Source organism: Antennarius striatus, chromosome 16 (genome assembly GCF_040054535.1).
Source record: "Antennarius striatus isolate MH-2024 chromosome 16, ASM4005453v1, whole genome shotgun sequence".
Classification (NCBI taxonomy): domain Eukaryota; kingdom Metazoa; phylum Chordata; class Actinopteri; order Lophiiformes; family Antennariidae; genus Antennarius; species Antennarius striatus.
In genome coordinates this window covers 9652626-9679925 of record NC_090791.1, presented here as the reverse complement: position 1 = coordinate 9679925, position 27300 = coordinate 9652626, and the positions used below count along the sequence as shown (strand labels likewise).

The 27300-nt window shown below is 40.6% G+C and overlaps 2 protein-coding genes across 2 annotated transcripts; one reads left to right on the top strand and one right to left on the bottom strand.

Annotated features, from left to right (window-relative positions):
* Positions 1-1738: 1738 nt before the first annotated feature.
* xylt2 (xylosyltransferase II) lies at positions 1739-14447 on the bottom strand. Its single transcript, XM_068337344.1, has 12 exons — positions 14316-14447; positions 11211-11342; positions 10810-11140; positions 10175-10350; positions 8504-8706; positions 7887-7967; positions 7375-7591; positions 6819-6995; positions 6441-6697; positions 6151-6346; positions 5593-5926; positions 1739-5285 (listed from the first exon to the last, which is right to left on the bottom strand). The coding sequence occupies exons 1-12, from the start codon at positions 14445-14447 to the stop codon at positions 4969-4971; spliced, it is 2553 nt and encodes an 850-aa protein (XP_068193445.1). The 3' UTR covers positions 1739-4968.
* A 5572-nt stretch (positions 14448-20019) lies between these two features.
* On the top strand, positions 20020-27210 carry si:ch73-364h19.1 (uncharacterized). Its single transcript, XM_068337219.1, has 5 exons — positions 20020-20278; positions 20732-20841; positions 23434-23523; positions 23758-23928; positions 26274-27210. Exons 1-5 carry the CDS (start codon positions 20203-20205, stop codon positions 26427-26429), a joined length of 603 nt encoding a protein of 200 aa, XP_068193320.1. The 5' UTR covers positions 20020-20202; the 3' UTR covers positions 26430-27210.
* Positions 27211-27300: the final 90 nt, after the last annotated feature.

Genomic DNA, 27300 nt, shown 5'->3' with positions numbered 1-27300 from the left:
GCTGCATGCTGGCCTGAAGCCAGTGCATGGTGTGTGCTCATAGTGTGGGTTACTGTACATGTTCATCTGTTGCTCAGTGCACAGATCTGTATCCTGTAACGCAATCTGACAGCTGAAGGTTGGCGCTTTGCCTCCAGGAGGAGAGCGGGGGGAAAACATCCGGTACATACACTGGAGGACGTGTGTGTGTGTGTGTGTGTGTGTGTGTATATATATATATATATATATTTGTATATGTATGCAATTAATAATGAATCCATTTATCTACGTAATTTTACTATGATTATGTAAACTCACGTATTGACTCGAGCAGCAATTCACTCCCACGCCATCTATCTCTTCTTTGCAGCTGCACCACAATATGCTCAAAGTCTTCATAAAAGTTTTGCATGAATTAAAATTTACTTCGACTGCCGTAAAGCCTTGCGGTACGCGTCTCGTCCGTCGTCATGGTGAATTGTTGAATCGGGGCTCCATTGATGATGGCTTTTTTTTTTTTTTAGAGTTGACGCGCCTGTTAAACTGCGGGTCAAATTACATAACCCAGAGTAGTTTGAAAAGCGTTTGTGAAACTGAAATCCCTGGTTTTCCAAGTTCAGGTTAAGTCAACCCCGAACCACAGGTTTACCTCAGGATTTGTTTAACCCGCCTTTGTGAAACGGGCCCAAGGTCCTTTAACCAGAATGGAGACACTGGCAACATGACAAACACTCATCAAGTGAGCCGCAGAGATATGTCTGAGGGGAGGCGGACAGAAGACACTCATTAGCACACGTCCATCCTTCAACACACCAGATAACCCACAACACTTTTTTTGAACAGCTTATATTAATCACGAGTAAATATGTACATATTATGTCATTTCAAATAGATAGTTGAATGATTTCTGCTTCTACTTTAACTATTCCTTCAGGATGAAAAAAAAAATCTTGACACTCAGATGTTGTCTTCCTTTCCCTCCTGCAGATTTTGCTTAAATGTAAATTGATTTCAAACAACCTACCGTTCAAGAACAATCCAGCGTTATTTTGAATATGAGCAGCACTATGATTCAGGAGCGTTGAAAAAGTTCTATGTCCTGTGTTTCCCAACTGAAGCAGAATTTTAAATATTCTTTAACCTAAAAAGAACAAAACAGTTTGGGGAAAAAACTCTATTGTATTGTATTGTGGAAGTGCTGTATGATATTATAGCTCTATCACATTTCATTGTGACAGCTTCTTATCACACATTAGCCGGTTAACTAGGAACTCAGAGCTCATAAACTTGCAGTATGCATTTACTATTTAAACAAATACAATCAGCGATGTCATTATTGAGCAAACAGGTGGCGGTGGCCGTGAAACTATGAAGACATTAAACTAACATTTGTCTCTCACATGGTGGAAGTAAGACGTCTGCTCAGCTCTACTGAAAATATAACATTAAAGGAGGCATGCATAGAGTATTACCATTACAACCCTGTACTGCAACGACAGGCCAGAACATTCCAAACCCTGATTGTGTTGTGTTTCTGCATCCGGGGCACAAATCAGTAAGGTGCCTCCTGTCTTGTTGTATGTGATTATAAACAGAGGATTAACAAGACTCACGTCATGAATACCAATGATGTACTCTCTCCAGGAGAAGGGTGTAATGGAAAAAATATTAAAATACAATATAGCTAATTCAGTCTGGGGTTTGAATGCAGAAAAAGGAACTTCCAAACCCCATTTGTTAAAACTCCATTGGGACACGTCACTGAGGTGCTTTTTATTAACGCATTAAAGTGATGCCAGTTAGTAACTGGTTGAACCTGATAGGAGCCTCAGAGACAGCTAGGGCAAAATTAGGAGAAACTATCCAATGAGTCATTACCTTTGCCAACGTCATGAGTGGCATTATTAAAGAGTACAGAAAACAAAGCATTCACTTCAGAGCCAAGACTTTGATCTGCTTAACCAGACCGCTATGCAGTGAAAACGTTTGAAATTATAGCAACCTCAAAATTCAGAGAAATTTGTCTTTGAATTGATAAAATCCGCTGTTTTTCTGACAAAAATGAATTGTTTAAGAAAAAAAAATCACACAAACTAAACAACTTTTTGCATTCTCAAGCATTATTTTCCAATGACTGTAAGAATTCCAAAATGAACAAAGAAAAGCAAACATAACTGACTAAATATTTTATTCTGAGTTAAGCTTGGATAATTTTTACAGTCGTTTCACAAAGTATGGTTTAATAAATATACTTTATTTTATTTATGAGCATCTACTTTGGGCTTCCATAATTCACTGGATCTGACACAAGTACTGGCATTACTTTTTAGATAGTACAGTATGTGAGGACTATGGTGAAATGAAAATTGATCAAAAGGTGACAGTCTGTCCATCCTGTGTATGACTATCACAGATGATAGGTGACGCTTGAAAAAAACAGATTTCATTCTTGCGTGCAAGTCGTTTCATATAACTTGTCATTCATCTTATTGTTCCTGTAATTAAATACAGGAACAAACAGGACTGACCTGTTTGTGAAAAGCAAATTAACTTCTGCAAATAAAAAGAACATTTAAATGTTGTTCTCCATCACTTTGTTCGGCCAACCTCCACCTCTTTTAAGCAACACCTTGGTTTTATATCTTGAAGGATGATGTAAAGCTTACTGATTGTCCCCATAATTACAATTGGCTCCAAAGACACTACACATTGACATGAAGGCACTCCATTTAGACACAAACACAAACAGATATACGGTTGAAAGTGTTTGTGAGGTGAAACCACGAGGGACATTTCTACAACAAAGTGACAATGAAGACGAGCTCAGCACTCTGGAGTCAGCTGAAGACAAGAGATGAGGTGGAAACACCATGAAAGAAACCCTCCTTTAAGTGGTCTTTTTATTGAGTCATCGGTCACTAAGTCTCTTCGATGAGGTTTCCACAGGCAAACAGTGACAGGCTGAAGCACTCGGGGATGACTCACAAAGCGGAGAGCGCAGCCTGGACGGAGACCACAATCTCCCACCTCCCAGAGAAAACTGGTCCCCTTGTAATGACACCAACAATGTTCAATGGAAATGATGAGACAGCCATTTTTAAGCGTTAAACAGAGAACTGGAAACAAACAGACAACCTTAACGCGACCCCTCAAACAGTATAGAAAAATAACATCTGTTACACCGATTATTCTGCTCACATCATTAAAACCTAAGCTTCACTGAAGCAACTGTGCAAGGTAAACAAGGTCACTTGAAAAGTGTTGGCCACCTATTATTTAAGGACAAACTTGTCACATTAAACACATTACAAAATGCTCATACCAACAGAATGTTTCATCTCTGAATGCCATTATTTCACAATAAACACTTTGTCAAGGCAGCTCGATTCTTTTGACAACATTAAAATAAATATACAAATAAACAAGGATGCTTGTTTGGTCGTCTTGCCGAGGCGAGGATGAGGAGATCCATACAATTTCACCTTTGTCTAGTAATTGTGCTGAGGGAGCTAGCCTTACTCCGCTCAGAGGAAAACACGTTTTTAAAAAAATAAACAATTCATTCAAAATAAAGGTATCAAAATCAAAATGCAATTTTACAAATGTTATGTGGACTATTTATTAATGTGATTCAATTTCTCCCACCTGAGACATAACCATCTATTGGACGTTAATTTGTCAGGTTTTCCACCTTTCAGCAGCTTTGCTCTATTTCAAGTGTATGTGCTAAGCTGTGTTTGCCAGCTGCTAATTGAAAATTTATGTTTACCAAAAAATAAAAAATGAGATAAGTTTAAACCGTAACTATTCATACTTTACCAAAGAGTAGAAAGAAAAGAATTTAAAAAAACATTTGCAGAACATTCTTAACACATTTACAGTATATCAACAGTCTGAATTGTCACGTGGGCTTTGTTCTGTAATGTTTGCTTGTTTGATTTTAGTTGAGACCATTTTCTAATTCAGAGGATTTTCAATGTTCAAAGAAAATCCTTGAAAAAACAAATACATCATAAAATCTTGTTATGACAATAAAAAAAAGAAAGAAGACTGCAAACCCACAGCATTACTGTCATTCCTTACATTTTCCTAATTCAGGTTGGAAGTCCAAGCATTAAGTGATGTGTCCGTGCAGGTATTTGGCATTCAGCCTCTTGTCAGATTAAGTGATGTGACCTTATCCACTGGTTTTAACTCCTCACGCGATAACCAAGTGACCTCTTCATAACATTGAAATCTTACATCAAGTAGCAATCCGAGGAGCAGGGCTGCCTGCGTAACAGAAAATTCAAATGTAACACTTCAAAAGAGTGATTCCCGTGATAAGACTAGAAGTATTTGAACGTATGTGCGTCTAAAAAAAAGAGAAATGCCACTTTTGGCACATGAGACAAGTGCACGGCCATTGCACCGTACCGTAGGTAAACAGAGGTTTCACTGGCGATGCCTCTCCGTGTGACTGGCCACCTTCAGTAAAGTGCACTTCATCCATCTGCTCCACATGCTTACATTATAATGCTTCACCATAAGCACAATAATATGATTCAATGGTTCCGCTCTACCTTGAAATGACAATGGCAAAAAGCCCGGCATTGAGTTTAGATCAGCAGAGCAATCTGAAACTGCGCTCTAAGAGGAGCAGAATATTTCAGTCAATCGGGCCTGAACAGACCCGGACTGAAAACCTCTGTGTCAGTAAACTAGCCCAATCCATCTGCGTAACCATTAAAAAAAAAGACACAAGTCTTCCTGCTTGAAAACTCGTTTGTGCAAACTTTGAGCAGTTTAGTCTTTTAAGTCTTTGTTACCATTTTACTGGGAATACCTCAGTGCAGGAAGAGGTCTTGCTGTCTATGCGCCCTTGAGCTGACACGACCTCTGAGACAACATGTGGTTCATACAGATTCTCCTGGAGCGCTCCAGAAGGGATCCAGATGCGCCTTGGGTTTCCTGCATGCTTGTTATTCTACAGTTTCTCCACTGTTGGGGCTACCTAATCCGCCCATCAATTTTTACTGGGCCCAGTTCAGACTTGGGGTCTGGAGACAGAGAACTCCAGGGGGTCTTGGAGCAAGGTTCCACAGCTGGGCAAGAAGAGGTCTGTACAACACATGCTTTGCTTGCGACCCAGAAGCTCCCGACAGCACTGTCCACCCATGCTTCAAGAGGCTGACCCACCAGCTGGGCTTTACGTTGGGCCTCCTGCATGGCCGGCTCCTGTGGAGGCAGCTTCAGCACTAATTTAAGCTGCTGGAAGTTCTGCAGGTACAAATTTTCTGGAGGACCATCATGGAGCCAGACGTCTTCTGCAGGGGCGATGAGAAACAGAGCAAAAGTAGACATGATCCGAACTATCCAGGGGAACACATACATTTAACTATAAGCCTACAATCATTGATAAATCCAATTTTTTTTATAGGGTTGTATTATTCAAAAACAATTTAAAACACACCAGTAAGCCAGACTGCTGCAATATAGCATGCTCCTTAACATAAAGCCAGACCAACACATTGTCGGACGTGGCCTCTGAGAAACTGCTGGCAGTAAAAATAATCTTTCCTCAAACTGACATAGTTAAAATCAAATGCACAGATATTTAACTACAACCCTTACCTTTGCGGAGAGGCTGCTTGTCTTTAAAGGTCAAGGGCATGACAAGGAAGTGCGTCTCCGCCACACGCTTCCACTGTTTTAACACCTGTACCGTCCAGGTGCCGGGCCTCAGGGGCCGCTTCAATGTGGGTTTGTATTGAGTGTAACGTACATCCCCTTGTACAGTTATGTCATAGGATGCTGCCACCACCATAGCTGGGTCAATCCATACAACAGTAGCTGTGAGTTCTAGACCGTACGCCCACTTCTGAACTGCTACTGGTTCACTTAGGGGGCCGATGATCCCACCAAAGTTCCGAAAGATTCTTTCTTTAGGATCCCACTCTGTACCAACCTGACAGGGACAAAGAGTAAGTCTAGAAAAACAATAGTTTAAGTAACAACACAGCAGAAACTATTATGTTTTTGATTTCCAAATTGAACTCATTTCAAATGTTTTGAGTAGCTCAACCCCCGGTGTCATCATATTGATTACAAAATCTCTCTAGGCAGCAGTTTTCTAGCAGATGTCTTGTTTTTAAAAGTTCTACAGGTCACACAGATAACAATGATGCTTACATCCACAGACTGGAGCCTTTCAAACTCCTTAAGGTTACTTTCGAGGACCAGCTTGGCCTGAGGAACAGCCCATATCATCAGTGTCTCCCTGACTTCTGAACCCACAGCTTGGACTTCTTGACGCACAAGGTAACCTTGGAAACGGTCATCATAAAAGTACAAGTCTACTGACAGAGGGAAGCCCATTGGTTTAAACCTACATGGAGTAAAAAAGGACAAAAACACACACTATTGGAGAAAATTACTATTTTTTTAAGTCAATAACATAAAAACACATATCATCTACAGACTTGCAGGCCTCTGTGTCGCCCTGGATGGTTTCCAGATTCTTGAGGCCGAGGCGGAAGAAGGACGTGTAGGCAGTTAGCTTTACATCACTTAACGAAGACACACCATCCAACGATTCATACAGGTTCTCCCAGTACGCCTTGAGAGCAACAGTGCCGGGAGCGTAATGGCCATAAAGATGAGTGTCCATGATGTCTATAGACTCCTGGTTCACTGTTGATTCAAACTTTCTGGCAAAGAATGTTGGACGGGCCAATTGCTATGAAATAGAAAGAACAAAAATAATGGAAATAAGCCACTGCACTAGATTGGGAGTTATGAAACACCTGAAATCAGAACACAAACTGAGCTGTTTTGCATCTAACTTGCATCTGACTCACCTGGAGCCGAATGAGTTCTTGTGGTTTGAAGTTGTTGGGAGAACAGCCGCACCAGTCTACAATGTGTTTGTATTGGCATTTACAGCCCAGCTTGCGATTCCAGTTGGTGACACGCAGGTTGTTGTCTACATGAGTGTCGCACATATGGCTGTTTCCAAGTACTGTGTGGAAGAAAGACTGGAGAGAAGAAGTAAAGACATCATTCATAATGTGCGTTAAAAACACAATGCATTACAAGTATGTTTCTGTAAACCACAGAACACATTTATAATAGTTTATAACCACAGAATGTAGACTGAGCTCACACACACAGCAACAAACAGTAGAAAGAATAATGTTACATCTCAATCAAGTAAATCCACACACAGATTAACTTCAGTAAACCTAGCTCCTGACCATCACCTATGACATACAGCGAGTTTAAAAGCTTAAAGCATTATATTATCTCAGGTGCTAGACAGTCCTGACCTGGCATGGGAGGGCAAGCACAAAACAGCGTGACATGGCAAACTGTGAGTCAACCACAAGATTAAAAAACCCTGTAACGCTTACTTACCTCAGCAGGGAGCAGAGCATATGAATAGAATTGCTTCAGCCCTGACACAAGGGGATCTTGGGAGTTGACAACGTACTTCACGAAGTGGTGGGTAAGGGCAAACCAATCTGAGCCTCCTGAGACCTCCACACCCTTTGGGATGCTGCGCTCGCCTATACGCCACATGTGTTGGTCGCACTCATGGAAGAGACGATCGAGGCCCTGCTTCTTAATGAACCTTAAACACAGAAGACAGTTTGAAGAACATTCGATCGATGAAGAACAGTAAGAAAATGCCGATAAATGGAGAAGGAGATCAATTACTTCAAAGTGCTCGCAGCTAATGAGTTAATGGCTATATACCACTGCCCACTAGCTTGAATATACCACCACTGACAGTAAGTGCAAATTTATGTCAAGAAATCTCAACTATCCCTTTGTTTAAAGCACAAAAAACAACGAAGATGCTCTGATTAAATGTTAGACTGCTATCTAAAAGTATACTTCTCTGATGGTCATTTCTTCCAGCTCACTTTTCATTTTCTCTCCCGTGGGACTTGAGGAAATTCTTGTCTCTTTGCTGTGACAGAAAGGCCACCAGTTCATCATTGGTCCTGCAGGAGATGGGTCGGAGTAGAATTTTAAAAAGGACAAAGTCATTTCAAAAAAGAAAGTACAGTAGACTCTATTTGGAAGTAAAATCCTCACTGATGGAAGTAAAATCGGCAAATTTGCTCAGGATTTGTTAGACGCAGGCTTGTCTGCAGGATTCCAACCAATCAGAAATGATTATCCTTGGGTTGCTTTAATATGACAAGACGTGATAAGTAGGAAGACTGTCAGCTTTGTCGTTCATTGGCCAAAGTATACAGTCTACACTTTTAACTTCTCAAAGCCTTCATCTGAGAAATGCTACAGCTGCTTATATGGGCATAGTTTTGAAGACTAAGGCACCAAAGACATAAGCAATCAACACAAACTGGAAGAATTGTCAAAATTTATGCAAAGACCAGCGGTTGCACTAGACATGCTGCGGGTTACACTTAGCAAGAGTCAGGGTTGAATGCTGTGAATATGATGGTAAACAAGAATATCTGAGTATTCTGTAGTGGACTTCTGAAGATACATATCGTTACTCTGCTGGACCAACCTGGTGGGAAAATCTGTGCCACTTAAGTTGATGAAAAAATCCCATTTCCAGTCCTGCATGGAGAGCAGGTCCTGCATGCTGCGAAGATAGGCTTTAAGTAAGCTGGCACCACCCCAGATAGTGACCATCCTCCATGGTGTGGCTTTTACGTTTGGGTACTGCTGGGTTATTTGCAGCACCTCCCGGTGCAAATAGCCAGATCGCTGAAGGCAAAAGGTTCAACAGTTAAATCAGTGAAAACTATTTCTGCATCACAAAACGTTCCCACAGGTCTGCAGCTGTCTCTGTGCTAACAGAGCTGGCTCCTGCTGAAGAGACTGATCCGAGCATGACATCCTCATGTTGCTGTATGTTGTCCGTCACCGACATGATAGGAAACATTTTATGCCCTGTAGCAAATTTCATTCCTAAACTGGCATGAGACAGAAGTAAGATTAACTACACTTAAAGACCACACTGCAAAATAAATAAAAAATAGAAGAGGCACGGCTTAAACCTCAGATGGGAATAAAGGATGAGACGGAAAAATCCAGGCTTTATGCAGGGACATTAAAGGTGGTGAAACATAGTTAACCAATTATAAAAAGCCAATTTCCCTGTAAACAGAGCTAAAAAATGTTATGTAGCAATATATGGGAAATTGAAGAGAAGAAAGACACTTGGGAAGTAGAAGCTGAGCTAAACTCTAAATTCAATTAGACCCAAATCCAAATTCTGATTATTAACCTAACATGTGTCATAAAAATTCGTTTCACATAACTGTTAAAAATACAGCATTGTGAGTCACTACCTCTGTAAAGGCAGGGAGGGCTGTCAGGACAAAACAATCCCCAGTGGGCCAACAGGTTACGAAATGTTTTTCATGCACCATACATAAAGTGCATACATACAGTACATCACTGTCCAATGTGTGTGAGCTTCATATTAAGCTTGTGATGTTTAAGTACTTCAGCAGTGGAAAGAATGCATCTGATGTCAGTATTTATATTCAGCTGTGTCTTAAAACATGCACACCCCCAGAAAAAATGTCATTATAAAATGCCTCATATAATCAAACGGGCTGGTTTTTATAGGAGCAAACAGAGGACAAAAAGTGTCCTTCCCCCTACAACCTGATCTGCCCCACAAACACAATAGGATTTCTCCTACATAAGTAGGCAGGGCAAACTGTATAAGATGGTATATGCTTTGTGTCTGTCTCCCTGACATCTTTCTCATTCCTGCCTGTGTAGAGCCTCTTCATCTGTCCTTGGCATCAGAAGAAGAGAGCAGCTCAGCGGTCATTTTGGCTACACCAACAAGATGCACCTGTTTTTCCTGCTGCCACATGAAATGCACGTCAGGTCTTTTTCTTACCAGTTGCATGAAAGCAAACATTTCCGCCACTAAGTAAAGCCTCTAAGAATAACCACTCTTGCCTAATCCAGGCTAATCCAATTTAACACACTGTGAGAGCCATGGGATAAATTGTCTTTCATAATGCCAAGTCATAAACCTAAAAGTGTCTATTTTCTCTGTGCTGTCAGCTAGAGTGTAAATAAAAAATACAGGTTTCCTGCAGTTCCTTCCAAATTGAACAATATACCATCTCTTATTTTACTCGTCTGTGTTTTTGAAAGGACAGTTGTGCACACAATTGAGAATGAACTGCATGTCCCCTTCAGGGTTTACCTCGTCCACGTGGATGTAGTAGTAATGGTCTCGGTGATATATTGCTTTGATGAGGCGCCTGAGCTGCCGTGAAGCGCGGCCGTGAACCATAAGAACAAACACCACTCTAACGGGGTTCTCCACCTTGGACAAGTTGTTATTCATCTCACCAACGGTCTGGACCTGATTTGATGCACCTGGACATACAGGACGGAGACTTTAAGAACTGAAGAGTTATAGAGAAGATCTCATATTACCAGTGTTGAGAAAGACCCTGTTAGATTAGAATCCGATTATGGAAGTTTGCATATTGGATTAATTTGTGAAGTGTATAGGAATGGAAGGCTGTCCTCATTTCTAATTTTTTATTTTCCTCCAACAAAGTTTCCCACTGGAATGCATAAACAAGAGAAGTGGTTCAGTTATTTTTTTAGGGAAACATCTACACTGTACTTAAGTTGTGTACTACAGTCATAGAAAAATTTACTGTAGGTTAGGTGTGTTTGATTGGCTGCTGAGGACATCAAACCAAGCCATTTTTTAAGAGTAACAAATATTTTGGTTTGAGTACAGTACTAGATCAGAAATATCAGTATGTGGACTGTCTGCATCTTTTTGCATCATGACACCGTCTCTACATGTTACAGGGTCCTTACCAGATTTTGGGCAGTAATTAGGAAGAGTGCCTGGCATGAGCAGTTTAGCTTGATGTTGACACACGATGTTGGCGATCTCTTGTCGGCACTGCTGTGTCTCAGCCCGTTCAAGAGCAGACAACGCATCCTTGCCTACGATATTACATTTAGGTACAAAGTCACGGCTGGAGGCTTGGTGCGCACCGTCCACACTGCCTGACTCCCACAGAACGGCAGCAGCAGGCACCTTTCCAGCGCCGTCATTACTGCTTTTGGTCTCGCTGAGGTTACGACTGCTGGACAGGTCGGCAAGGAATGCTACATCCACCGGCACAGGATGTAAAGTCTGCTCCTGCACGAGATAGTTCAGTTTTAAGGAAGGTTTTTTTCTTTTGGCTATTTTTGATCGGGGCATTGCTTACAATCTGCTCCACCCTGCTGCTCCATCGACTTCTGTTTCTCCCCGGCAAAAACTTTGGTTTCTGCCAATGCGTGACGTCTCTCTTGATGTCCTGGCTGAACTGATCTGGCAGTTTAGAACGTAGTGATTTTCTCTGAGACAGCATGAAAAAAAGGAAGAACAGAAACAGAATTGAAAAAAAGAAATTTCACAGTATTTTCAGAAAAAGCAGCATTGAAAATCGCAGTGATTTGCAAAACAAGAATGACATGAGCAAAAGAAAACTGCTCTGTGGACAAAAGCAGAAAGAGGCCATCAAGGAAATATGTTTATTTGCTATTGTTTTTCAGTTCCCAGCCCTCGGTTATTTTTAGCTGTGGTTTGTAAAATACAGAACTCTGAATGGCTACACACACATTTAATTACTGTGTGTCTGTGTGAGATGATAGCTCCAATTTCAGAACCTTTTTTTTTGCACAAAAAGATACTAAGCAACTGTCATGATGTGGGGATCCAGTGTTGTATATACCATATGGTACATAATTTAATATAAATGCAGAGTATACAGAATTGTGTTACCAGAGCACTCAAACCTCAGAAATTGTTTTTCTGGGGGGAAAAAATGAAGTCTCCTAATATCATTACAGCTTTGCCATAGTTGATTATTGGATCACATGAAAGGTCCTTCATGAGAAGCGGCGCAGCAAATGGGCTGAGGATTTTCTACCTATGTCAGACAATGTGGAGGAACACAAAGTTGCTCGTGGACTCATTCCTATCGAGGCAGCCCACAAATGCTGAGAGCAGACGAGTAACTCAGGCTGTGTGGAATGACAACGGGCCAGATAATACACTGCCAACAGACCAGCAGCCCAACAAAAAACAGTCAGATAATGACTGCCAACTGCTTGCTCAAACCCATTAAAGTGAGAAACCTTGTGCACAAAACAGTTGAATATTTAGTAGAAGTAGACAAATTAGACTTAAGTTTAATTCCGTTGGAAGCATTCACCAATTGATATCTCAATGGGTCAATGGAATGAATGAAATAATAGGAAAAGAAATAAACATTTTTGCTTGAGAATTTTTTGCAGAAACTTTGATCATTTCCATAGCTGTTTTACAGCTATTGTTAGCATGTTGGCCTTTGATCCACTATTGAAAATTTATCTTTGTCACCAAAATAAGGCAAACCGGACTCATAATATAGTAGGAAACTCATAATATAGTAGGAAATCAAAACAATCAGGTATGGGACAATGGAGCGTTGTTGCTTGTTTGATTCCATTGATGCGAATAAAGCAGCACTTGTGTATCATTTGTGCTCTCATGTAATCACCTCCGAAGTGCCCTTGAGCAAAGCCCTGAGGAACTGTTCTGCCTAATTCTAGATTTGTTTCTTACTTCTATGATAATCTTAATACTATTCAGATATTTAAAAATTATAGTATCAGAACTTTGAACAACCCCACATTCACTTTGGTAACATAATTGTCAGTAGAAACCCAATGTGCTTACGATTAGCTGAGCAGCATGATGGGTTTTCCATTTTCATTTGATTTTTGTGTCTGCCTGCATCGATAATGAAACCACCTTCTTTTCTGCACCAAGAGTAAATGCTTCAACATAGGGCACAATCATGCAGCACAGGCTAACATCTCAATTTTCCTCATCACTGCTTTTCACAGCTTTTAATTAACACCATCACATCAAAAATCTATAGAGTCAAAGGCAAGCCAGGCAGAATATTTACTTTCCAATTAAAGTCGAGTGAAACCATATCAGTTTTGCCATCTGTTGGAGCTGAAAGCAGCAGCAAGCACTTCATTCCGCAGATGAGCTCAGGCAATCATTTCACTCTACTCCATTTCATACATACCCCTGTACATTTAAATACAAATCTCCTTAGACATTCCGTTGCATCTTTGCTGAGGCATGTTTAAGCTGACTCCACCTGATAAGGTTGTATGGAACCCAGGGGCTTGTAATACAAACATACTATCGCTGTCAAAAAGCACATCACTTCTGCCACATGAAGACACACACTTCACATTTCCTGTTTTGTCTACACTGTCAAGCGAAAATTTATCATTTCAGATAAACTTTACTGCAGACAGAAGAACCAGCTGCTTACATACATGAAAACACAAAATGATCTCTTCTTCCATTTTTTTCCTCCACTGAAGTGAATACATCACATCTGCTGCTCATCCTCCAGGCATTGATGTGTGATCAACCCATGCAAGGTAACTGTGAACGCTGTCCACAGTTTGGATATCATGATAAAAAGAGGACAGTTCAAAACTCTGGTATCTGCATTCCTGTGACTGTTAGTGGGTCACATTAGTTAGCATCTCCCCGTCCTTCCTGTGGGGGGACAGTAAAACAGGCACTGCCTCGGGCTCCTCCATCCAGGTGTGCCTGTGAGACAGACACGCTTCCCACGGTGGACTGAACAGTGTGTCGGTGGTGTGGTATTGGCGCCAACTCTGTCTAACTTAAGACACGTATTTATCAATGGGATATGCTTCTTCTCACTCAGTGTCCTGCTTAGATTCAAAGTTTATTTAAGGCCAGATAGTAAAGTAACCTGACGAAAAGGCCCCCGGCGGTGAGAGATGAGGGAGAAGACAAGAAGAATCACAACGGAACAGACACTAGAGGACCTGGGCCGGCGTCAGGACACAGGTCACACCGATGAACTGTCAACTATTAACTTATAATTACAGTGTTTTAAACACGTTTCCGAAAAGTTACATCACTTTTAATATACTGTATTACATTTAAATGAGTGACATATGTAAGTCGCTTCCCATCCCCAAGAGGATATTTTCTTCCCAATACTCTGACCTCACGACACTCAATTGTCTTTTAAATAAGTTTAGCGATGTCACATAACAGTGTTATAAGTGTCCGTCATTCCACAGTCATGAATACGCAGTAGAGTGTTTTGTCCGGTTGTCTAGGAGCAGCGGTATTCTCTCTCTGCTTACTTAAGCTAACGTCACCGCTAACGTGAGGGTATCATAACACACTGGGGGCTAAGAAACCCGCAAGCGGCTAGCTCTACAATTAATCCCAAATCGAATCACTGTCGCGACAAAGCTACCGAGGAACAACAACTCACCTCTGTCTCGTTTTCTTCTAGACTCCTAAGACTCCATACCACAAGCCCTTGGATCAAAAGGATGGTTAATGCGGCGGCAATTGCTAGTTTATATCGGCAAAAGAGCTTCTGCACTCGTACACTGGCCACCATTTTTTCGACTCTATGGAGAAGAGGGGAGCGCGTGCACGGTACATAGAGAGCTGCGCGGTCACGAGATGTCGCTCGTCATCAGAGGGTTGTCTCCCAAGAACAAAGAATTCATTTTTTCTTTTCTCCTAAACATTTCGCAACTTTGCGTTTTATAGAGCAGTCAAGCCAGTAGTCTGCCTTTTTATTACAGGGCGACGTATGAAGTTGATAATTATAGTTCATGTATAAATAAACAATATTTGACAACCCATTATAATTTGAACTGTAAAACCTTTCTTCTGCCTCTGACTTATCCCGTGTCCTGACCAGCACAGATCACATTACCGTATTTATTCACTCGCTTCATATATCAAAAAGAACCTGGCCAGTGTCAGTAGCCTTCAAGATTTAAATCACTGTAAAATGCACAGTGTACAGCCATACAAACTATTTTGCTTGTCTTTTTACAGATATTCTTCAGTTTATTGCCTCATATATTTTTTAATTTCACGTTTTTTGTTGTCATGAATAAATATTATATTAAAAGCTGAACATTTCAAGATGTTTCAGTGTTCTTTTACTTATTACTTTTCAGTCTCATAAGGCAAAGCTTTGGTGGAAAATAGCGGAGTGTTGGGGCTGGGGTGTCTACTGTACTTCCACAACAGCTGGCATCTTTACTGTCAAACTAATGCCATCTTCTGGTTTTAAGTATCTACTACACTGCTAAACAGCTATCAGTAAGAGGAGAGCAAAATCTGAGCTGCACCCAGGTGCACCAATTCATACCTGGGTGCAGTTCACTATAATAGCTGGCATGAGGATGAGTGGGACAATGCATCCCTTATAAATAGTAACGACTCCAAACAGATTTATTGTCTTGGTGATTTCAGTCCTTTGTTTCTGCCCCAACAAGACAGTTTAAATCTTGACTCTCTATCAGTCAGTTACAACTGAAGATGTGCCTGGAAAAAGTGGTGAAAAACAACCAGAAACAAGTCCAGTTGATTCCTTTTTTGTTCTACTTGATTTACCCCGACCCAGATGATTGAGAGGCCCATACAGATCTACTGAGAATTAGTTTAGTGTTCACTGTTTAGCTTATACATGGAACAAAAAATTATATTTCTTTTTCCATTTTTCTGCCAATGGAGAGAATACTTCACATCTGCTGCTCCCGCTCATCGCCCAGGCGTAGATGTGCGATCAACCCATGGAAGGAGACACAGTGTTCACTGTCCAACTCTAATTTAAATTTCAAATTAAAATATCAGGTCCTCAAACCAGACATCTCACGACATTTATAACTTTTTTGTAATAATCCACAACACTTTTAATGCAACCCTTCTATGTAAGTCCGAAGACAAGATAGTCTTATGTACCCAAACAATAGCTGTTTCTAGCTTATTACCATATAGTTTCAGACTAATGCCTCGTCCAGTTCTTTTGTAAAACACATGAATATCATCAACTGAAAACTTAAAGCCCGATTTCTTCCCCATCTGACAACCTTATTTATTCTGTCTCATATTTTATTTTCATTAGGACTCAGATTTCTTCATATTTTCCATGATGCCCCATCACATGCAAAAAAATAACCTTCCACCATTCAATGATAAATTTCCAAAAATGTAATTTGTCACGAAAGTCAATGAAATAGGAATAAAACCTGCAATTTCTGATCTCACACTTGCTCGACATTTCTGTTTTTAACTTGACCGAATACCCACGGAAAAGCTTTACCACCCATTCATTCTTTGTACAAGCCCTTCCTTCCATATCACATGCATTTTCCATATACTGTACAATTTTTTAGCTCCATCTGTGGAGTTCCAAGTTTTCTTTACAGTCTCCCTCACTTTCTTCTTCTGTGGCAGTACTTCCCATTTCTCAGGTCCTGCTCCATTTTATCATTCACTCCTCCTTTCTCACCTGTACCTGGTTTCCTTTTCCTCCCAGTATTTGACAGTCAGACTCCAAATACAAGTTTTCTCTGCTGTTTATCAATGTAATGCACAGGGCAGCCTGCCCTCCAGTGTTTCTAGTACCTCACATGCTCTCTGTTAGTATTCGAGCACTATCTTTTAAACTCTTTAGTTCTAACTTGGCCTCTAATCTTGGACTGTATGCTGTGGACTTCGACTCTTTGTTAATGAGTATTGCCTTATGGACCTGCATTAATCTAGATCACCAAAATTTAACAGATTGCTTGCTGTCTCTCTCTCTCTCTCTCTCTCTCTCTCACTCTCTCTCTCTCTCTCTCTCACTCTCTCTCTCTCTCTCTCTCTCTCTCTCTCTCTCACTCTCTCTCTCTCTCTCTCTCTCTCACACACACACACACACACACACACACACACACACAACTTGCACCTTTGCACAAATTTATGGTTGATTAATCATTAATGCTGTATGCACCTAAACCCACTTGCACAACTTATTGAGTTCTTTGATGAAAACTAATAACTGCAATATTATTTACTGGATTTGAAGTGTTTTGCAGATTCATTAATAAATTATTATGTAAATAAAAATCACTAAAGTTGTCCTTAAATGAACGCAAATCAGAAGTAATGTAAGGCTTCAAAACACTTTCATTCTCTGAGGGCTAAAAAATAATTTTGTCCTTATTTGATGTAGTCCCTCACATAGAAGTTCTCCTACTGAAGATTTGTCACTCCCATGGAGCACAGTACATATCTTCAGTTAATTTAAATGTTTAATAAATAAGCCATCTACAGTACTTAAACTTTGTACAAACTTGAATTCCGTACTTATTTCAATACATTTTTGACATCAGTAGTGCTATCAGAACCTCTATTTAGCAGGTTCTTTATTTTCACCTATTTTAAGACATCTTTATGAATGGAAATACAAGATCAGGGTCACAACCAGATCTAAACAACATTAATGCATGAGCATTAATGTTGTTTAGCCTCCTTGTATGTCTAGAAATCATAGGATGCCCCTCAGTCTCCTGGGTAACTGGAATCTAGCTCAGGCATCCAGAGCTTTACTGGTCTGGATGGATTAATTACAGGAGGAAGTGGTTGTCTACTTTCTGAATGGGGCAGCTGTGGTTCAGGTGGTGAGAGCGTTCTGTGTCGTAGAGTAGAGAAACAAGTGCTTCTGACAAAAAGTTAGAATTTTGGATAGGTTTCATAAAAACTATTATGTATAAATGCACATGTTCTGAATATTTTACGCTTTTGAAAAAAAGGCTGATTGTGAATAAATTGTAAATAAAAACAGTAATATAATCTACAACACACATTCAGAATTGTTAAAAGAACTGTAAAAAAAAGTATGTTAGCTGTGACGGTTAAACTACAAATAGCATAATAAATAAAAGTTGAACATACAGGCATTCTATGAAGTGTCCTCTTGCTGGATAAGATGACACTGTAAACTACATCAGCACCGAGCATGCTGGTGGCCCTTATAACATCACCATAGCAACACATAACAGTAGCACAAACACATTTATTGATTAATTAGAAATAAGTATGGCTAATTCCAACCTGTGGAATACGTTTATGTATTAGCTGTAATATTATACCGTATGTAACCTTCATTAGTTCATTCATTTTTTATACCCGCTACATCCGCTGTCGTGGGGCACGGTTGCTGGAGCCTATCCCAGCCGACTAGGGGGGCGTAAGGCAGGGGACACTCTGGGCAGGACGCCAGTGCACCGCGGAGCCACGTAGAGAAAAACAACCATGCATGCACACACCAGTGACGTGTGGTGAGGTGATGGCTGGTGAGGCACTGAACTCATCATAATTAGATTTACAAACATACAGTGATACCTCTACTTACAAATGTCTCTACCTACGAAATTTCTCAGCAGGAAAATATTGCCTCTACACACGAAAGAAATTTCGACTTACGTAATGTAAAACCACAGTACTGTATCGGCCGATACTTGAATCTCCCACAGGTTCATGAACGCAACATTCTCATAATCAGAAAGAGATCTCAAGTCTGGGAACATTTAGAACTGGTGCCGCCGAACAAAGTAGATATTAATTTCTAATAAATTCTATGTTGTGAGCTCTGTTGCTCACACAGAAAATAATAAACCACACATTTTTAATTTACAGGTGAAGTGTTTGCTTTGTTCCCTCCACCTGACGTACAGTAACAACACACCATCAATGATGAGGCATTACCGACCCAGACGTGAGAATGGAGCCGGTGCTGCTGCTGTGATGACGTCTTGCAAACTCGACTTTTATCTCACAACATAGACCTTGTTTTTTTTCCAGTGACACTAATACATTTGCTAAATTATGGAAATTTACTTCATAGAGCAAACGTGTTTGAACATTTTAATTGCGACATATAGTGAGATAGCATTACGGTCTCACTGTATAGCATACCAGCACAGCGAGCCAGGCCATTGATCAACCACGGTGAGGCTCGGCTGGCTGGAGCCTCACCGCAGGTCTCTGCTCTGTATTTCAGCGGTGAATGGGAAAATTCAGCGATTTTGAGTAAAAATAACCTAAAATTGGTGACGTTGAATATAAAATAAATTCATAATACTCATCGTTGGATAAATATAACCATTTATAACCATTTAATTTATTTCTTCCATTTTTCTCCCCCCCCCCTCTCATTATGAAGGGACAGAAGCAAGGCAGCAGTCAGACGGATTAGCAACAACCTCGGCCAGAGGAAACACATTTCCTCGGGCCAGATCGTTGCCCAAAATGAACGAAGTGCTACTTATCGGTAAACGTGGGACCACGGCAACTTTTACGCGACCCGATACGAGCGGTGAATGCAAGTAGATCATATGGAACGGGGCGTTAAGCTCGCTCATTTTAATTCCCCACATCAATAAATCAGAATAACACGAAGTTTCATCTGAGATTGACAGTACGTCAGCCAGCATGAATGAATGAAACGCGGCAGTGTCCCGCAAAATAGTCACCGGCAATTAATCAGCTACTTTCCCATTTAACGAAACAACTCCCCGCGTCACAAACGGTTTAAAAAAGGGATCGACGTCCTAGATTACCTCCGATTTAGGTAAATACTGTACTCAGGGTGTTTTTCAGGTGGGGACGCGGTGTTGATGACACCCACACCTGTTGCAGTTTTGTGCTGGCTTTATCTCTTGGGGTGGGGCCTCTTTTCCTATTCCTGAGCCCTGATACAGAGATGCATGGCTTGCATTTCAAACTGTTTATTCCTATTCTCCACCGAAAAAAAAACCCCTCTCCGAACTCACCCAGAACGAAGCGTGACAAGAAGACGGACGAGCCCCTAATTCATGTTACACCCAGCAGTGATGGGAATTCCGGCTCTTTTTAAGAAGTTCATGTACTGCTGCTGTGTGCGTAACTGCACACAGCAGCATACGATAAAGGTACGAACATGTCGCTTGTTCATCGTGAAATGTAAGAAATCCATGAGTTAACCAAGTCCATTAATTAGTATATGTATTAAGTTAGTGGATTTAGTGGCCGCGTCTCTCAGCCAGTGCCCACCATAACGCGTCCGGCAGACAGAGTGACGTCACGCGGTAGACGCGCGTCAGAGCGCTTTCACTCCCAGCGCGCCCTCCGAGCCACGGTCACCGAGACACAGTTCGACTGGAGTTGCGGAGCGCTCTCCCGTCCCGGTCTGCGAAGGGACGATGAAGACAGATGATCGAGCCGGTGTCCGTTTAGTTTTCGCCGATATGTGAGAGAACCTCTTTGGTTTGAGTCTGACGACTTCAGGAACATTTCTGAAGGGAATTTTGAGATTTTTTTTTACTGAAGACATGTCCGCAACTGCAAGTCCAAGCATTCCCTCTTCACAGCTGACGTCGGATCAACTCGCAGTGGTAGCAGCATCTTGTGAGTAAAGCTGTCAATAACATTCAAAAAGAATTTCTACTTGACATAATTCAGTCTGTTTGCTCAGTTAAGTATTTCTCCACATTGCACGATATTATTTCATGCTCCACATGTGGTGTGAATAGCAGCTTTTTTTATTGTCACACTGCAACCCATTGTCGCATATAATTACAGTTAATGGAAGACTCACTCTGTAAAATGCATTTTCTCAGTCTGTCTTGGTTTTTGACAGTAATCTATACTAAAAAAGTTACACCAAAGAGTTCAAATATAGACAGGCGATCAAGCCAATTTTAAGACATTGCATATTTAATTATCAAGTTTGTACATTTTGTCTTTTTTTTGTTTGTTCTGATGCTGTATTTGAACAAGCTGTCCTACAAGCTGTTCTGAATGGTGGAGACTTAATATCTGCTTTGTTGGAATTAAAAGATATTTCCTGTTCCTCTGCAGTTTCTTCTCTGGTGCTGTTTGTGGTCATCGCGGTGCTGTTGTCTCTTATTTACCGTAAGGACATCCATTGCTGCAAACTCTGCTCCTATCAGGGGCCACATGTAGATATGGTAAGGTCTTGAGCGAAAAAAAAGGGGGTAAACCAAAATTTGTCTCACGCGTTCTCCTTTGAAGTGACCTGTCTAATCAGTTGATCAGAGGGAAAGAGTGAAAGAGAGAGTACCCAATTTTAGTCACATTAAGACATGTTGTATTTAAGTTGCCTGGCTGTGAGAAAAGGACTAGAATAAATTTGATGATCACTGACAGGAAATTGATTTTCCACGCTTAACGTAGCTGCCCTTTGGAGATAATTGTGAGTGCTTCTTGCTCTAATAGAATTGGTTCGTATTTGCACGAAGGACACATTAGTGGTATATTCAGCAACAGCATTATGAAATGATCGCATATCAGATTTAGTTTGTAGCATCATTTTTTAAATGAGTTTGTGATGTTTTATGAATCGATGACAATCCTCCCATATCTCTCCATCTTACTGCTTGAATACTTGTGAAGCTGCAAGCAGTGGTGCAGATGAGGTGTAAAGGAAATCTAAACACATCGCTGAGGTAACGTTTTATTGGTTCATTCCCTCTGTTTCCACTTCCTGTCATGATTCTCAACTCCATGAATCTCAGGGGTGAAGTTTGAGTGTTATCTTCAGATTGCAAGAAAAACAACTCAAGACGGGAAGCTCCACTTTGCTGCGGTTTAAATGGAGAAGTTGTAGCGTGTTGCCCCATTAAAGGAATTGCCTGAGCAGTTTGACTGGTACAAACTGGTCCATGTTCATTTGTAGCTACGGTAACTGATAAGATAACACAGGGGGGGTATATTTCCTTGATATCAGGTCAGTGTGCAGAGCTCTTGGCTATATTAGTTTGTTACGTTAAGCGATCCTTAATACATTCACATCGAGTATTTCTCCTTAAGATTTGAGAAATTTGATCAAACAGGGAACAAAACATGTTGTTTTGATTGTGAGACAGAAAGCCAAGACATTCCCTGAGGAAAACGCACACAGACACTCTTCTATTGTGTTCATGTGGGACATTTCATGTCTTCAACTTCATAGTCACATACCTTTCCCTGCCTCAGTTTGCACCATGAATAGTGGGCAGATCCCACTGTGGGTGTTGGGGACACAAGGGGGACAATGGATCTCCTTTAGGTTCCTGGTGGTGCAAAAAGGCATACTGCCGCTGGGGTCCTCCCCCAACTTCAACGCTGATTTTACACGGTTGTGCTTTTTCACACTGGCTGACTCAAAGCCAAGACACAAAAAGGACAAGCTTTTTTCTTTATTTTACTCTTTCCTGGGGACATTTTAGTCTCTTAAGAGTACAAACAAGTGAGAGAACGTGACCTTTGACATCATCTTTTTGGAGTCATCTCTCTGAAATGATCCAAGTGTTAAGGAAGAGGTCGTTAGACTCTGTCAATCCAAGTGTGAGCGATGTCATCGTTTGACTGGGTAGAAGCTGAATGGAATGCTACGAAACCAGGCTTTTTACCTATGAACTATTGTGCCTGTTAGTAAAAGAAAATGATGGTAAATGCTGGATTCATTAATTGGCATTCAGGCAACAAGTTGACTTTGTTGTAATGCTGTTCCAAATGACATATGAGGCCATAATGTATATTGGAGTGTGCTTGTTAAGCAGTACCTGCTAACGCTACAAAGGGAATAGAGAAGCTGAAATACCACACAGTGTGGTTTGTTGCCTGGGGAGCCTTATGACACAGTAGGACACAGTATTGTTCTCAACACAAAGGAGACTCATTTACCCAAGGCAATTACCCCTTTTATTCCTGGCAGCATTTTTTTTAGGATTCCTCTGCCACATACAGTGAGGTTCTGTCATGTCTTCTTTTTAGAGGGGGTGGGACAGGGAGGAGGCATGGAAGTCAGAGGGTGTTCTTCTTATTGATTAGATAATTTATGGTGGTGCTAAACCACTCAACAACTACAGAGAGTAAACAGGGCATGAAAATTGGTCAATTGAGCTGAATTTAGTTGATTTCTAACTAATTGCAGCAGCACAACAAGTACAACATCTCGTCAGGATATGAATGGAAATGATTGAACCAGTTAGGCGTCGTTTACACTGCAGGTGCTTTGATATGTGTTGCATCACCAGCAGCCCTAAATTCTGATAGGTATTTGATTCCTACTAATGTAATGGCAATGTAAATAAATACATTTCTCTTGCTAAGAAGACTCACACCTATAGTTTCCTCCACAGCAAACAATGCTGTTATACAAAATTTTGTATAATGAACTAGTATACCAGTGATGTTTTCTGTAGTTCACCAGCATACTCGTTGTATATGTGTGGCCATTGTGCAGTTCTATTCACAATGATGTCAGATATGAGTCACATATACCATTGAAAGTGAACAGTCAATACTAAAATAAAGCAGATTTGTGTTGCTTTCAACCACAAGGAATCTTTATGTTTGAAGTTAAAGATGGATTCTGTCTCCTGAATTCCATTCTGTGCTTATCGGGTACATTTTGAAAAAGCTTACAGAGATATGTAAGATGGACAGAATGGAGCACCGCCAGGGTTGAGGGCAGTGTAGCTGCAAGGCACAACATTTGTGTCGTGATACAACAAAGTGGGAAAAGGAGTGAAGATTCAATTTACTTAATTTTTCAGGATACTCCTTCTCAGTACCACAGCAGCAGGCAGACACTGGTGGGATCTCCTTGTCTCAACCAGACTCAGATCACCGATGACAACATTCAGGTGAGGAAGATCTTCACACTGAACTGACATTCACTACTCCAGTTATCATGACACACACAAGTGGGTCGTTTCGTCTCAGAAGTGTATCAATGTCTGTGCCCTAATTTTTCACCGTTCTGAGTTGATCACAATGATGAGCCACATTTGAACAATTGTGCATATTTCTCAGAGAGAAAGAAGCTTTTGCTTCTTGCCCTCATAAATCTCACTTTGAGCGTGTGTGTGTGTTCATAGGCTGCACAGCTGTTCTATGTCGGTCTGCCCTCGAGCTACAACCTGCCCACACTAGAGGCCCCCCTACCGAGGCTCCCATCCTATGAAAGTGTTCGAAAGAAGGACCGCCAGAGGCAGATCCACATGATGATTGCAGATCGCTTTGGCCTCAATGGACCCATTGAAGCTGAGGTAGGCTAAAATTAGCCACTAGGACTGTGTTGCAGTGTTTGATGGTGACAAATACTTTGACAATGAAGTATTTGAGATGTTGAGATGTTGACTCCTATTACAATTCCTTACAATATTACAATTTACTATAGCCCTGACCAAAAGGCTTGAGCATATATAAAGCTTATATAAAGCCCCCTCATGTTCACAGTGAATGGAAATAATAAGAAGACTCTCCATTATAACCATACTGTCATACAATATTGTAAGCTTGTTCGAAGATTAAACTGCTTTCAGAGCACAGTAAACAGGGCGTCCTATCAGCTCATGTAATGCTCACTGCTGAATTGTGCTAGGCACGGCATTTCCTGGTTTTGCCATGTTGATCAGGCTTTTGACTCCCACAACGCTTGAGCAAACAAGGTAATGAGAAAAGGGCTCATCAAACATAATTACAGCCTGCATTTTGAGCGCAAACAGCGCCTGGGAATGCAGCTTTGTGTGCCTGTCTTCTGTTTTTCTTCTTTGACCTCCCATTTTTTTTCCTTAATTAAACAGTTCCTAGCTTGACTGCTCTCTACAGCTCTCGCTCTCTCTTTTTTCTTTCGACACACAAAACGACTCCCCCTTTTCCTTCCAGAAGACCCATCAATAGTTGCTAAATACTCAGCCTCTCCCTTCAGATCTCAACCCCCTACTTTAGGTACCTGTGTCTATCTCGTGGACGGAGGTAAAACTTGAGCTTTTGTGTGAGTGCTGTGTCTAACAGAGGATTGCAGGGTTAACTTGTCGCCTGAGGGTTCCCAAGCAATTAAAAGATAAGAAGAGTCAGTTAGGGAGTGTAAATCTGGGAAAGCAAATATTTTCCTGGTGTTTGATGTAGAGAGAGAGAGATTGATGTAATGTAAATATCAATATATTATTTTTTTAATGATATTTCAAGCAAAGTTCTCATCCTTTCAAATGACATTATCATTTTACTTCTCGTGTTTAAGTCTTTCTGAAGAATTTGATTTCTTTCAGGTAGTGTGACTTTTTATTTCTTGATTTATAGCATGTCATACAATAGAAATAATGTTTGAAATGGGTCAGCATACCCTAAAGATGTAAATAATGAGGAAAAATACACTAAAAGCTGGAAAAATAGAAAACTCACACTATGTAAACATGCCCAAGGGTTGCAGAGTGAAACATAAATGAGATAATTAATCGGTTGTTTTTCCATTCAGATTTATCATCTATTAAAACTCAACCACTCATTTGTAATTGAAAGATTTATTTTTACTTCTGAAACTGCTTTTTTTTTCCTTGTCAAACCCAACATGGACAAATCAGCAGTCAGAAAGGGCAACAAGCCGTCGTTTGGAAGCGTTGAGTTAATTTGGTGTGTCGGGTTGTCGCCCCGTTTTTAAAGCCTCTCACTCTTGAGGCAAATATCCATCACGTTACTCTATGTTCACCAGCAAGCTGCTATCCTTCCATGTTTGTTGTTTGCTGTGGGGCAGAACGTGTACAGTGAAAACAGATGAATGCTGTGACTGAAAATAAGCCTCATGAGAAAAATAACAAAAACAGCGCAAAAGTTGCTGACTGGAGAAAGAGGCAGTTAATCGTACAAACAAACTTTTTTTCATGTAAATGTGGCAAAATGGGAGATTGTCACCTTTCACATTTTTAAATATACTTGTAGGGTGCAATTTGTTAAAATAAAATGGAGGTGGGTTTGTGTGTGTGTGTGCACGTGCGTGTATGTGTGTGTGTGTGTGTGTGTGTGTGTGCGCGCATGTGCTTGGTGAAAAAACCCCACCTACACAATAACAGATGATTAAATACTCCCTGCACAAGTTCTATTAATTGCAGTTAACGGTAGATTACATGAAAGCGCCACTATCACTGTCGGACTTCATGTGGCCTTCTCGACTTTCCTGACGTGTCATCTGCAGTGCTTAGTTCTTCTTTTAACCACCTTTCTGCAAACTTCTGAACAGAAAACAATGATGGGTGATCCCTTCCATCCCCGCCAAACAAATCGCACCCTGATTGTATGTCTGCACATCCCTTGGTGAATCATTCCAAGATTTAATTTGCCCATATCTTTTTTTAAATAGTAACTTTTTTGCTGCTTCTTGACTCACAACACCTGTATTTATCTTTCTTGTTATTTTCCTACATTAAAATCTACAACAAAACCAATTACAATCATTATAATATGATTCATTTTTGGAGTTCTGTGGGGTGTTCCGTGTCACAGTGCTATGATTTATCACCTAAAAGTTGTTCTTTTAGTAAATACAAAATAAAACCATTTTAACAGATGAGTGTGTTGTACAACTCTGTATCAAAATATGTCTGTTTTTGTCCTTCAGCCTCCTCCCACATACGAAGAGAGTGTCTGCCACTCCGTGGACATCCTCTCATCTGATAGGGACATCTCTCCTCTTGCTACCATCTACACTAACACAGAGACTGAAACACCTCATTTTGTCATTTCTGATACCTACAGTGGTGTTTTACCAGTGTGATGCTGATCAAATGCTGCCCATGAATCATGGATGGTAAGTAGCCTTAAACCAATAAGCATCAGGAGGTCGATTGCATCCTTCACATTTCAGCTGATTTAAATAACTCAATATCGACTTAAAGCTGTGAGAAGGGTGAAAATAGAGCAACCAAAGATCATCTGCAACCCCCCAAAAAGGGGACCAGCAGCTGTGGACATTTGAATGTTAAAAACACTAGAGACAGTTGCCGACATGAACATTTACTGAGGTGACTTGTGCATCCTGGAGATGATTCACCAATCCAAAAAAATTACCACTACTTACTTTGTTGATTGTGTGTCAGTGAAGACTTGCCTTTGCTGTTTAGGTCTCTTTTTTACTCTGCTGATTCTGAGCCAGAACATTTGTTATCTCGTTTGTAACATTATTGAGAGATTTCTACACAAAGCTGATGCTGGGTCATACTTTACATGTTGTGGTTCAGCCTGGGAGACGGGGAATTTGAAAAGGTGAAAATGGTAGCACCTTCTGTGAAGTCGTCATAATAATATGAATATGCATTGGGTTTTTTTACTATTTGTTTCTTTTGAATGAGGTAGAAACAGGGTTTCTCACATTCTCATTCAATGTTTGATTATGTTTAAAGCTGTCCTCAAGAGTAAATGCCAAGTGAAAATAATGAAAGGTTTCTTGTCATGCCCTGCTTTATTATTCTTGAGTCAAGTTATTTTCTCCAACAATGTACACATGTCATTTGATGGACTATATTTATTAAAGAACATTGTTTGTGAATTTTTTCACTCAAAACAAATGCAATAAACACTTCTGTTTTTCTGTTTGACAATTGTGATTATGCAATAATTATATATTGCAGTAGTATGTTAATTACCAT

Excerpts from the sequence above, each read along its gene's own strand:
- si:ch73-364h19.1 (XM_068337219.1), top strand. The coding sequence starts at position 20,203 with ATGTCCGCAACTGCAAGTCCAAGCATTCCCTCTTCACAGCTGACGTCG. Across the intron at positions 20,279-20,731 it reads CGCAGTGGTAGCAGCATCTT|TTTCTTCTCTGGTGCTGTTT; the intron begins GTGAGTAAAGCT and ends GTTCCTCTGCAG. Across the intron at positions 23,929-26,273 it reads ATGGACCCATTGAAGCTGAG|CCTCCTCCCACATACGAAGA; the intron begins GTAGGCTAAAAT and ends TTTGTCCTTCAG.
- xylt2 (XM_068337344.1), bottom strand. The coding sequence starts at position 14,447 with ATGGTGGCCAGTGTACGAGTGCAGAAGCTCTTTTGCCGATATAAACTA. Across the intron at positions 6,698-6,818 it reads AAGAACTCATTCGGCTCCAG|CAATTGGCCCGTCCAACATT; the intron begins GTGAGTCAGATG and ends TCTATTTCATAG. Across the intron at positions 5,927-6,150 it reads AAAGGCTCCAGTCTGTGGAT|GTTGGTACAGAGTGGGATCC; the intron begins GTAAGCATCATT and ends TGTCCCTGTCAG.